This window comes from Uranotaenia lowii, chromosome 1, assembly GCF_029784155.1.
Source record: "Uranotaenia lowii strain MFRU-FL chromosome 1, ASM2978415v1, whole genome shotgun sequence".
NCBI classification, from domain to species: Eukaryota; Metazoa; Arthropoda; class Insecta; order Diptera; family Culicidae; genus Uranotaenia; species Uranotaenia lowii.
Genome location: NC_073691.1, coordinates 82,012,041 through 82,025,228, shown reverse-complemented (window position 1 = coordinate 82,025,228; position 13,188 = coordinate 82,012,041). Strand labels below are relative to the sequence as shown.

At 38.7% G+C, this 13,188-nt stretch overlaps 1 protein-coding gene and 1 pseudogene across 1 annotated transcript; one reads left to right on the top strand and one right to left on the bottom strand.

The window, feature by feature from the left end:
- Positions 1–13,188, top strand: part of LOC129749479 (THO complex subunit 2-like) — a 244,233-nt pseudogene that overhangs the window by 38,395 nt on the left and 192,650 nt on the right.
- On the bottom strand, positions 9,687–11,741 carry LOC129737554 (uncharacterized). The gene has a single exon (XM_055728717.1). It carries the CDS (start codon positions 11,739–11,741, stop codon positions 9,687–9,689), a length of 2,055 nt encoding a protein of 684 aa, XP_055584692.1.

The following is a 13,188-nucleotide window of genomic DNA, read 5'->3' as shown; positions in this document are numbered from 1 at the left end:
CGAGACGATTATTAGTCAGGAATGGCCGAGTTGTAGTGTGTTTTTCGTTTGAGAGATTGGTTGTGTGCGTGAATAAAGAGGCCTTTTTGTGTGAAAAACAAGAACGAATAAGCAATTGTATTCTAACCGTCGAATAAACCAGTTTAACTTTCAACCGCGTCTAAATTTTTCTCCATCCCAATCCGACTCTACAGATTATATTTGTATTTTCGTAGATTTTGAAAAATAAACAAAGAGAAAACTTCAATAACTTTTTTCTTGGAAGTCAAAATTACTCGCAGTCCCCAAGTTGATCATTGAGTTAAAACCTTCATTTTCAAAATATTGAAAATGTTGTTTTGCCAAACCAGTGCATAAATTTGTCTAATTTTTAAATAAAAATGTTTTTTTTTTGTTACAATTAATCTTTTTTCTCACTTTTTAGACATTTTGCCTTTCAAGTTAATGAAATGCTGATACAATAATAAAAATGACGGTTCTGTCAAAAATAATATTCGTAGAATGAATTTTAAGATGTTAGATTGTGTGAAACTCAATCTTATGTATTTTTCCTAATAAAATGGGATTTTTCTTCTCAATTGATGAGTGTCTGCAATAAAAGTGTATCCGTTTTAAATTTGCTCTCACACCGGTGGGGAGCACGTGTTTTAGCCGATGGAAAATTTTGAAATGGGCTAAAACTGGTATACCTAAAACCAATATTTACGCCTATACCGTTGCAGGTGCTCTAATAATCAAAGAATGCATGTGAGCACATACTTTGGCAGAACAAACAAACATATAGAGAATCTCAATGAAACTTGATGTTTCCTCGAAGAGATTCATTTTTCTTAACTCTAAGCGTACATCTTTCGAAGATATGATGGCTAGCATCTTACAAATGCTGAAACAACCAATCCACAGAAAGTGTACTGTGTATGCCGTTACCGGGTTTTGATTTCATGCCCGTTGATTTAGAAGACTTGAAGGCTATCCTCTACACCACGGGCTGCGGCAATCATTTTTAGAGCTACTTTTTTTTTGTTTTGAATAAATGATATTTATTTATTATTATTAATTGTATGTATTTATGTATGTGTTATGATAAAATGTTTCATCAAGACCTTGCGCCGAATAATTTCGATCTTTTTGGGCTTGGTCCTACTAATATTTTTGTTCTAACTCGAAGGGAAGGAACTCATATGTATTGAGTGTGAGTGTTGGGCAGTTCAGGCGGATGGTCCTTGTCAAAAAAAACCACCGAGAAAAAGAAGTTACTAAAAAGGGAAAATGGATACCCCGGTACATCCGGTGAAAGGCGAACATTCACACTCCATCCAATCCATCCCGTGCAGTGCCTAGATAGAGGGCGGCTGAAATTCTCCCACAGTCACTTCTCATATGTATGTATGCCATCGGGGTTGAGAAATGTGAGCTTTGCGAGAGACAGAAAAAAAATACCGTATGGAAGCTGCCGGTTCCGGGTTCTGGGATTGGGCCGTAAGTGCCGAAGCTGAGAAGGATTATACCGATATCATCATGGGGTAGAAAAAGGAATACCAGGAAGGATTGGCATCCATAAAAAAAGAGATAGGATCGGTGTACCGAAAATTAATACACGTCAAAGAACGGTGATCCCGTTGTCCGCTGGCTGATTGTGAGACCGAAAGAAATACAGGCAGCAATTCAGTTCTATACATGTGGAAAAAAGGCAGTGGAATTATCCCATCTTATTTGATCCATCCGTCAAAATAGAAATGCTGGAATGTGAACAGCGATTCACGATATTGTCATCAATATATTACTTTCTTCTCCCTTGGAAATGTTTTTAGGAAAATTCATAAAACGTTTAAAGTTATACGGGTATAAAAAAAGGAGTTCGACAAATATTTAATGAAAACGTTCATTAAATTTGAAATTGAAAATCGTCAAAATGCATCACAATTAAATTACAATTCCCAAATTCCTAAATTCAAAATTAAAATCCAATCCCAAACACTCGAGTTTAATTCTAAAATGTGGATGACGATATCCGAAATCTAAAAACCTTTTAAAATCTGAATCTGAAGTCGGAATCTGAAATCTGAATCTGAAATCTGTATTCTTTGTAAATTTATTTTTCGACATATCGGTGAAAGTTTATATTTTTGGAGAAAGAATATCAGAACTGAAAATTGATAAAGATGGATAGAAAAGTGAGGAGAAAATTTCAAAGATGTTGAAAAGAGCGAAAGAGTATTTTTGCGAGAATAACTTATTAACGTACACCCTACATTACCCCTGAAATCTGAATCTGAAATCTGAATCTGAAATCTGAATCTGAAATCTGAATCTGAAATCTGAATCTGAAATCTGAATCTGAAATCTGAATCTGAAATCTGAATCTGAAATCTGAATCTGGAATCTGAATCTGAAATCTGAATCTGAAATCTGAATCTGAAATCTGAATCTGAAATCTGAATCTGAAATCTGAATCTGAAATCTGAATCTGAAATCTGAATCTGAAATCTGAATCTGAAATCTGAATCTGAAATCTGAATCTGAAATCTGAATCTGAAATCTGAATCTGAAATCTGAATCTGAAATCTGAATCTGAAATCTGAATCTGAAATCTGAATCTGAAATCTGAATCTGAAATCTGAATCTGAAATCTGAATCTGAAATCTGAATCTGAAATCTGAATCTGAAATCTGAATCTGAAATCTGAATCTGAAATCTGAATCTGAAATCTGAATCTGAAATCTGAATCTGAAATCTGAATCTGAAATCTGAATCTGAAATCTGAATCTGAAATCTGAATCTGAAATCTGAATCTGAAATCTGAATCTGAAATCTGAATCTGAAATCTGAATCTGAAATCTGAATCTGAAATCTGAATCTGAAATCCTAATCTGAAATCTGAATCTGAAATCTGAATCTGAAATCTGAATCTGAAATCTGAATCTGAAATCTGAATCTGAAATCTGAATCTGAAATCTGAATCTGAAATCTGAAATCTGAATCTGAAATCTGAATCTGAAATCTGAATCTGAAATCTGAATCTGAAATCTGAATCTGAAATCTGAATCTGAAATCTGAATCTGAAATCTGAATCTGAAATCTGAATCTGAAATCTGAATCTGAAATCTGAATCTGAAATTTGAATCTGAAATCTGAATCTGAAATCTGAATCTGAAATCTGAATCTGAAATCTGAATCTGAAATCTGAATCTGAAATCTGAATCTGAAATCTGAATCTGAAATCTGAATCTGAAATCTGAATCTGAAATCTGAATCTGAAATCTGAATCTGAAATCTGAATCTGAAATCTGAATCTGAAATCTGAATCTGAAATCTGAATCTGAAATCTGAATCTGAAATCTGAATCTGAAATCTGAATCTGAAATCTGAATCTGAAATCTGAATCTGAAATCTGAATCTGAAATCTGAATCTGAAATCTGAATCTGAAATCTGAATCTGAAATCTGAATCTGAAATCTAAATCTGAAATCTGAATCTGAAATCTGAATCTGAAATCTGAATCTGAAATCTGAATCTGAAATCTGAATCTGAAATCTGAATCTGAAATCTGAATCTGAAATCTGAATCTGAAATCTGAATCTGAAATCTGAATCTGAAATCTGAATCTGAAATCTGAATCTGAAATCTGAATCTGAAATCTGAATCTGAAATCTGAATCTGAAATCTGAATCTGAAATCTGAATCTGAAATCTGAATCTGAAATCTGAATCTGAAATCTGAATCTGAAATCTGAATCTGAAATCTGAATCTGAAATCTGAATCTGAAATCTGAATCTGAAATCTGAATCTGAAATCTGAATCTGAAATCTGAATCTGAAATCTGAATCTGAAATCTGAATCTGAAATCTGAATCTGAAATCTGAATCTGAAATCTGAATCTGAAATCTGAATCTGAAATCTGAATCTGAAATCTGAATCTGAAATCTGAATCTGAAATCTGAATCTGAAATCTGAATCTGAAATCTGAATCTGAAATCTGAATCTGAAATCTGAATCTGAAATCTGAATCTGAAATCTGAATCTGAAATCTGAATCTGAAATCTGAATCTGAAATCTGAATCTGAAATCTGAATCTGAAATCTGAATCTGAAATCTGAATCTGAATCTGAAATCTGGATCTAACCATTTCAATTATCAAAAAAAAAATTAGAAGGATGAACTCATTAGCGTTCGTAAATTTCTTTGGAAAGTTTTTTGTTTGGTAATTTTTTAGATGGACTGGAAGCATAATTTTGAGGAAGACATCTCAACACAAAAAAGTAAAGTGACTCAATTACGTAACAGTTAAGGTCAAAGTTATAACGAGGCACCCGTTTGCCACGTGTAGATTTTTACCCTCCCGTGGTAATGATGTGGCAGCCAAAAATAGGATACAAAATAATTTGGGAAGCTTTCGGTGGTTCATTTGCGGAGCGGAAAAAAAGTATAAAAATACCAAGTGAGCAACACCAAAAAGGGAAAATGAAAAAAAACACCTTCCGTTGATATGATGAACGTGCAAAAACCCATCTTCGTTTGAGGAAAAGGCGGGTGACGGCGGTGGAAAACGGAAATTACCCCCAACAACGACACGGGACGACGAGGATGCAAAGTGATTTGAAGGGGTGATGGATTGACTGAGTAACTGACTTAGTTAGAGCAGCTAGCAGAAGAGCAAAAAATCCCCCGGAACGTCTAAGAACGGCTCTTTACGAGGCAGATTAAGGTTAGCACTGGCAAAGGCGAAGTGTGCAGGATAATCTAGGTTGATTTTGGCCACTCGTAAGTAAGTCAGGCAGAGAATGTGTTACGTATGTATAAAAATTATGAAATTATTTATTTGGTGGGTATAAATTTAGGCGCACAATGTTCTGACAGTGTTGATAAACATAATAAAGTGGTTTTGTTGTGTGCTGGCCATTATTGGTCCGTGTTGAAGAGCGTTCAGCATTCATAAAAAATTGGACTGAGTTTTAAAAATGACTACAATACCAGATAATCGTTCTGTGTTTGCTCAAGTGGAATAGAAACCAATATGCTATGCAGCGCAAATGTCCATTCATAGAATTTCTAGCACTAATTTATCATGCTTACACAAATTCAATGACGATTCATAGGCAAGAGCAGCATATTGTTGCTTTCGGCATGTGGCGGCAGCAACGACAACATCAACAACGCACGGTGCAAAACCATCAGAATCGACCTCCGAAGCCATAAATCAATCAATACAGGGCAGGGCAAGAGTGGCAAAAGTCCGCTGTCCGCAAACACACAGAACGACGACAACGACCCCCCAAAGCCTGGCCGGCCAAGCGTTCATTTTCCTGGATTAAGCCAGGGACCTACCAGACCAGGGCACAACAAGTAGAGCCGATGTTTTGTCCATTGACCGGCCCTGCCCCATCCGACGGATCCATCTGATGGAGTGGAAACAACCGCGCTGCCTGTTGGGCAATAAATGGATTCAACAATTTGCCGTCGTCGCGACGAATTGTGTAGCAAATTTTCAGTGGGAAAACTCCACCAGTCCATGAACAGGCAGCTATCTGCTGTTAGTAGTGGTTGGCCCAGTATCGTGGATCCGTGGATAGAGGTCTATTCCGTGACCCTGAACAATACAGTTAGATGCAGGTTTCTAGAGTCACTATGCATTCATGTAGTAGGAGATTTTAGAGCTGAGTTATTCTTTGAATTTCATACTATTTTAAGTTGACCTAGATTTGTTTCAAATTATTCACAACATCACAACTCCACCATCTCTTCATCTCTGTTGCATCCCGAATCGTTCCGAATTCTTCTCCATCTTCTGCTTGACAATTGTCCAATATTTTTGATGTCCATTTCGACAAAATCCACCCTGTTGTCCCGATACCACTGTAGTACCTTTTTGCTGTAGTGGCAGTTTGCCAAATCTGGCCAAAACTTTACTGGTCCTTTGTGAGATCTAATGTACGGAAGAATACGTTTTATCAGGCACTCCACCTAGTACAGACCATGGACTGTCTTGTTTGCCACAAAAACTGGGGTTTTAGTTCGCAGCTGCCAACACCTTGCCTAATCAATCACTTGCAAACTTATCGGCAAAACGAATTTGAACTTGCCGGGAACATCACCCCGACCAGCGGCTTTGTAAAATTTCTGGCCAGGAAGCCGCAAAAAATCCATCTTCACGTACTTTTTCTTTATCCATGAGGATGCATCCGTCGTTCTTCGTTGGAATCTTGTTGTATACCTTCCGGACCCGTCCTTTGGCTTCTACATTCTTATTCAATGTCCGGTTTGGTTGCTTTCTGACCCGATAAGATCGTATTCCTTCGCGTAGACGAATCCTTCTAACGGTGCACCGGTCGGCATTGAATTCCTTGGCGATGTCATAGTCCGACAACCCTGTGTTTGCCTTGATCGTTCTCAACACCTTCAAATGCAGTTTACGATCCTTAATTCCACTATGACGCTTGGTATGAACCTGCCGATCGATAGTATGCATCTCACGAAAACGTTTGAGAACGCTGCACACGGTTGATTTGACCATTTTTAACGATTTCGCGATTTTTTAACCCAACCACGTCGGGTTTTTGACGTGGGTGTCCAACATTTATTTTCGTCTCGCGGCTTCCATCACGTGTAACTTTTTTGGAATAAAACGATCCTCTGATAGAGGAAACATTTACAAACAAAGAACTGTCAAAACATTCTATATTAGGGGCACTTTTATTTGGACCTGCCCTCTATGAAAAGTAATTGTAAAGCGAGAAGATCAGCTTTTCAGGTCTTTGACTTTGAAATTACGCACCCTAGTGGGCTACCTATGTGTCCTTGTGGTGATTGTCATCCTCCGCCATATTTTCACTTTTCACTCCGCGCGACATTCCCCTCCAAGAATCGTTTAGAGAGTGATTTTTAGATAGGATCATTATCGAAAACGTTTTCATAATGTGATAGCTCACACACACATGGCACGTCTATGCTATTCATGACACGCTCATACACTAGCATATAATCGGGAATACAGTCCAAGTGTTTTTTTTGTACGTGAGTACACGGTCGTACACTAAATATCACATTAAATTTATTATTATTATTTTTTGTACACTCTGAACTCAAAGAGGCTTCATTAGATTTAGACACGCTTAGGTTGACAGCCCCGTTTCGAAATAAATTAAAACCCGTTTGCGAGATTTCTTATTTGTATATTATATTTGCTAATATAGTTTTTTTTAAAGGAACTAACGCTGTTCACTAGACTCCTAATTTATTGTTATTATTATTTTCTAGTATTTTTTTCACTGCCACCCGACTAAATAGCCAATAGTCCTATCTTTTCAAATGTTTTACAGAGTTATTAAGAAGTGTTTAGGTATAGTTTTCACTTTTTTTTAAACATACATGTATAATTTCCCCCTTTTTTATAAACATATAAGCCACTTCCAAAATGTGATCGAAAAATGCTAACCTTTTATCTTACGGTCGTAACCAAAAGAAATAACAGTCGAATTGCCTAGAGCATAGGTTGGCAACCTGCGGCTCACGAGCCGCATGCGGCTCTTCAGCTCACTGCGCTAATATTGCATATATTTTTGAATGAAATACTTAGAAATTCGTGCTAAAGCGATAATTGTGCCTGGTAACCTGACATACAGATTTATATAGGTCCAGAAGAGAATTGTTAAATTTCATCCGCTGTAGAAACAAGCGAAAAGGACCAAAAGGCAAAATAGCATTTTTTAAGCCTAATTTTATAGTTTTATCAAGATTTAATTTATCATGAACCGAAAATGCAATGAATAACTCAAACTCAAATCAGTTTATTTATTTCTAAAACGTGTGTATGTTTTTGAGTGAATCAAACACAATAGTTGAGCTGTAGCTAACAGGGAAATCAAAGTTTATTATTTTTATTTTAAAAAAAGTAGTTCTGAGACAGCCTCTATTTTGTGATCAATGTTTTTGATTACACTAATCACTAGCTAGCGGACTGTAAAACTAGCTTTTTACACCCAAACAACACTTCCCGAGGAGTACTATTTGCTCCTTTCAAACTTTCCCACTGTGGGGGAAGGACTTAGTTTGCCTACGACGGGGTTTCGGACGGAGTATAAAAATTCGCGTACGCGCTCGGTTGCTGGTTGTAAACTTATGATATTTATTGCCGTTTTTTTACTTCAACCAGGTCGGCTCTCTGGTTCTCCCACAACATATCGACGGTGTAACAGTGAGACGTAAAAAATAGAGCGACTCGGGACAGTAGGCACGTCTCACTGTGGGGCATTCAAATACAACGTAATTCATTTCCAAACATTCCGGCCCCCTTGAAACCAGCCGGATTTCAATTCAAATCATTCAATTGCTTTACAATTTTAATTACATTCTTCCATTCTATCAAAACTCTACGTTATATAATACTAGACACTTAATTTGTGCCACATACTTTTACCATCATGTAAGGGTGATGAGCCCATTTTTTCCCATCCCCGTACGCCCATGGTGAACATTCTCTCTCACTGATTTGTCGTTTGTTTTGGTTCATACATTCTGTTTGCCTTCTTCGCTGCTAAGTTTTTCGCGGATAACCTTAATCGATTATTCTCAGTTCTGGCTCGTCGATTGCGGTAGCTGACGTGAACACTTCCGACCAAAATTTCGATAATGTTTCAAAAGATAATGCTTTTTTTTTAATGGAGCGTTCGACAACCGGCTCCCGAGGCGGATCATACAACATTGAAATGTGAACCAAGTGTTCGACTGCAGATCTCAATTCACCTGATTTCTAAGGACTATTTCAGCAAACATGATCTCAATGTGTGCCATATTTCAAACCCAGTGTTTTCCTAGTTGTATCTTAGAAATCTTACTCCAAACTGACTCAGAATCTTCCAAATTTCCAGAGAGCTTGCCAATACTTCTCGTGGGCTTGAGTTGACCTTCCACAAGTTGAACCCAATCGAACTAAAACTTTCCTTCATCGATACCGTCGTCAACTTGTAGGTTTTTAGCTGGTTCATTGATGTATCTCGACACGAAATTTGCTGAAGATGTTGATCCGGTTGTTGAACTTGTACCATCCTGTACAATCTTCGACGTCGGCACTGATGAAGTATCGGTGCAAACGGAAGCGCAAGATGCTCGTCAACAAATCGTTCCGCATAGTAGGTCTCACCATCAATGCATCGTTTGACGAAACGACCGTTGAGGTGCGACGCGATGCATCAAGCACTACGAGTGGCTTTGTAGTTGTAATTTCCGGTTTCAACACTTCGTGATGCGGAAATAATAACCAGGTTCTGATTCTGACACATTCTGCACGTTTTTTCTGACTTTTTCCGACTAAGATCGGACCCAAATTCTGACAAATATCAACTGACACATCTTAAGCTTTTTTTGTCCCATAGACACGTTCTCATCGACAAATTTCCAACACTAGGCCTTAAGTTCTGCCCTTTGCAGATGGCCTCCCAAACTGAGGAACTGACTCATCGCTTTTCCTCCAGATTCACCCAATTGGTGCAACATACTAGGTATTTTTTAGCAATGTGACGACGAAATTGCCTTCCAAAATCTTTGTCGAGGTTTCTTTGAACATCTGCTTACATACAATCTGACTCTTCAACTGACAAAAAATGTTTTTTTCTACATAATTTTAACTTTCAAACTTGACCAATGTTTTTCAAACTCGCAGTAGAAGTAACAAACCATTCTGAATCATTTGTTTATGCAACAGTTTCAACGGAACTATCCGGAACTCTCCCGGAAACAACCCAACCAAACTCGGTTTCTTGCAGAGTTGGACCTTTTTCCGAAACTTGACACTTGCCTGAACGCATCAAATTGCAGAAATATTCTGCCCCAATAATCATATCTATCGGACCCGGGTTCCAAAACTCAGGGTCCGCCAATACCAAATCATGAGGAATCTTGATTCCATTGAGCGAAACTTTAGTGGTAGGCAGATAACTCGTAATCTTAGGCAACACATGAAAACTCATATCTTCCGAAAATGAAGAAATTTCTGACACGCGAGGCCGAACTCTTGCCTCAACTGACTCAATCGATTTAGCCGACTTGTTTCCAATACCTTGGACTCTTAAAACATTCCAACTTTTCCGGAGATTCAATCTGTTCGCAAAGCTTTTCGTAACAAAACAATATTCGGAACACGAATCCAACAATGTTCTCGCAAACGCATGGTTACCAAACCGATCTTCAACCCGCACTACAGCGGTTGACATCAAAACTCTAGGTGAACGATATTTAGCGCAATCCGGCCTTGGTGCCGCATTAAACGTAAAAGAATTGTCTGTGGTGTGTTGTGATTGAGTGTTGCGAATACGTGTTTGTATTATGGGGTAGGAATTAGTAGAATTCTCTTGTGCTTGAGGATTTGTGTGCGAGGGTTGACTTTGTTGATTCTGTCCTATCGAATTGTGTTCATGACCTTGCCCAGAAGGTCCTGGAAGATTTTCATTATGAAACGATTGACTGTTGACTGTCGACTGGTTTTGTGAAACGGAGCTCTGACTCGAAAAACTGTTAAAACTTTTGTGCAACATCGAATGGTGCTTTCTGTTGCACTCACGACATGGTCCTTTGCTACAACGATTCGCAAAGTGACCAGAACCCAAACAATTAATGCAGAGCCGCTTCATCTTGACCACTCCAAAGCGCTGGGGCACTGACATCGCTCTGAACTTGCTGCACACAGATGCTGGGTGAAACGAATTATCGCAGAAAACACAGTTGTTCTGGATTCTCGATGTGGTGTGAACGGTTGTTCGATAGCGACGACTTTCGATGTCCTCTGACCTACTCGGTGCTATCGATTGCAGAACCAATGCCTGATCCCTCAGAAAGTCCATCACTTTCTGGTACGTCGGAACATCCTTCGAATTGTGGTGACTCTCCCACTGACGAAGTGTGACTGAATCCAGACGAGTGCACAACATGTATGCCAACAGCGTCGACCACTTATCGGTGTCCTCTCCTATCTTGCCCAGCATTTGGATATTCCGATCGAAATCACTGACCAGGTGATTTAAAGCTTCGCCGCTTTCCTTCTTCAGAGGTTCAATTCCAAAAAGTGCGTCCAGATACGCCTTCACGATCAACTTTTTGTTCTCGTACCTCTTCTCCAACATGTCGCAGGCTACCTGGTAATTATCGGCGGACAGTTCTATGGAGCTGATCTCCTGAAGCGCTTCTCCGCTTATCGCTGATCGTAGGTATGTAAATTTGTCGATGTCCGATAGCTGTTCGTTGTTATGAATCAAGCTGGAGAACATGTCACGAAACGGAATCCAATCCCGAAGTTTCCCATTGAAACCAGGCAGCTTTATGTCCGGTAACTTGACACGCGACATCGTGTCAACTCTATCAGCAGATCCAGAAGAACTCAAAAACTCAATCTTCTTCGGACGCAGAGCAAGGAGGGCTGACTTCAGTATACAGTACTGCTCTTCGACTTCTAGCGTTTCTTCGTCGAACTTCGCTTCACGCTCCGCAGCCTGTCTCTGCAACCTTCGTTTCTTAGCAGCTTCTGACTCCTTGGCATCCTCGTCAGCTCCGTCACTGTCAGCAGCATCCAACAACACTTCCAATTTCTGCCTTACCAGGTAGTATTTTTTCATAACCGACTCAAGCAAACTCAATCTTACTTCAATCTGACTCTCATGAAGCTCAGAATTGAAATCTCTGACAAAATTCGACACTCCCTTGATGGAAGCTCGTAACTGACGCTCTTGTTTCTTAAGAATGCTGTAATCTTCCATTTTAAAAACAACTATTGTCTCAATCAAAGAAGAAATTCAAATATATTGAAAGATTAAAAATTCACAGCAAAATTGGTGAATAAAATATCACCGAAATCTTACACAATCACAGAACTCGATTTGTCTGTGATATCACTATAGATAATAACCAATAGGAATTCAACCAATAATTCCAATCCGACACGAAACTGACTGAATCACTTAATGATTCCACTCCAAATCCCACGCAATCTGACCGAATCACTAATTTGATTCACTTTTCACAAAATCTGACTTATTTGATTCACTTGAATCCAAACACAATCTGACAACTTTCAGATTACCGACTACTGACTCAAACTCAATGGATTTACTTAAAATCCAACCAATATTCAGACTAAAACTGATCAAAATCGCTCAACGTTTCACAAAAACCGACCTTGACAGGAAATCGCGACTTGACAGCCAAAGTAGAATCAACAATTTGAAGATGAAATATCTCGAATACCTCAGGGAATTGCACTAAATATTAATCAACTACCCAAAATACAATTAAAATTTCAATATTTATTTTCAACCACTAAAATCCAAAAAACCACACAACAACAACCACAGACATGCGCTACTTATCCGAAATTATCCAATAGGAACTCCAAATCCGTCCGAAAATCCGAACCCAAAAGGCCAACTCCGGTTGGGATCCACTGCCTTCCACCTCGCTAGGCTCGATCACTAGCGGCTTGATGATGCTCCCAGGAATCCGCGATGGCGTTCAGCAACAAGACTAGTGCTTTGTTCGTCTTCGCGCGTCCAAAATGACGGCTCCTTAACACAATTGGAGCGTCTCAATCACACAAAATGTCCGGTGACGAAATAGGCGACGCTATACCACAACTCAATTGTCCAAGATGTCCCACAATTTTCACTGGACTATCTGGCTCGAATGGACCAAAAATGTTTTTGATTACACTAATCACTAGCTAGCGGACTGTAAAACTAGCTTTTTACACCCAAACAACACTTCCCGAGGAGTACTATTTGCTCCTTTCAAACTTTCCCACTGTGGGGGAAGGACTTAGTTTGCCTACGACGGGGTTTCGGACGGAGTATAAAAATTCGCGTACGCGCTCGGTTGCTGGTTGTAAACTTATGATATTTATTGCCGTTTTTTTACTTCAACCAGGTCGGCTCTCTGGTTCTCCCACAACATATCGACGGTGTAACAGTGAGACGTAAAAAATAGAGCGACTCGGGACAGTAGGCACGTCTCACTGTGGGGCATTCAAATACAACGTAATTAATTATCATTTCCAAACAATCAAGTAACGCAAACCTCATCAAATTCTATATTTTAAGTTCTCGTAATCACTATTTTTTGCCATCTTTGAAAATTGATCTTCGTTGAAAATCGTATTTAAACTAATCAACCATTTTGGAAAATATTTACTACTTTGACACGTAAAAACAT

Coding starts and splice junctions, on each gene's coding strand:
- LOC129737554 (XM_055728717.1), bottom strand. CDS start 11,741: ATGGAAGATTACAGCATTCTTAAGAAACAAGAGCGTCAGTTACGAGCT.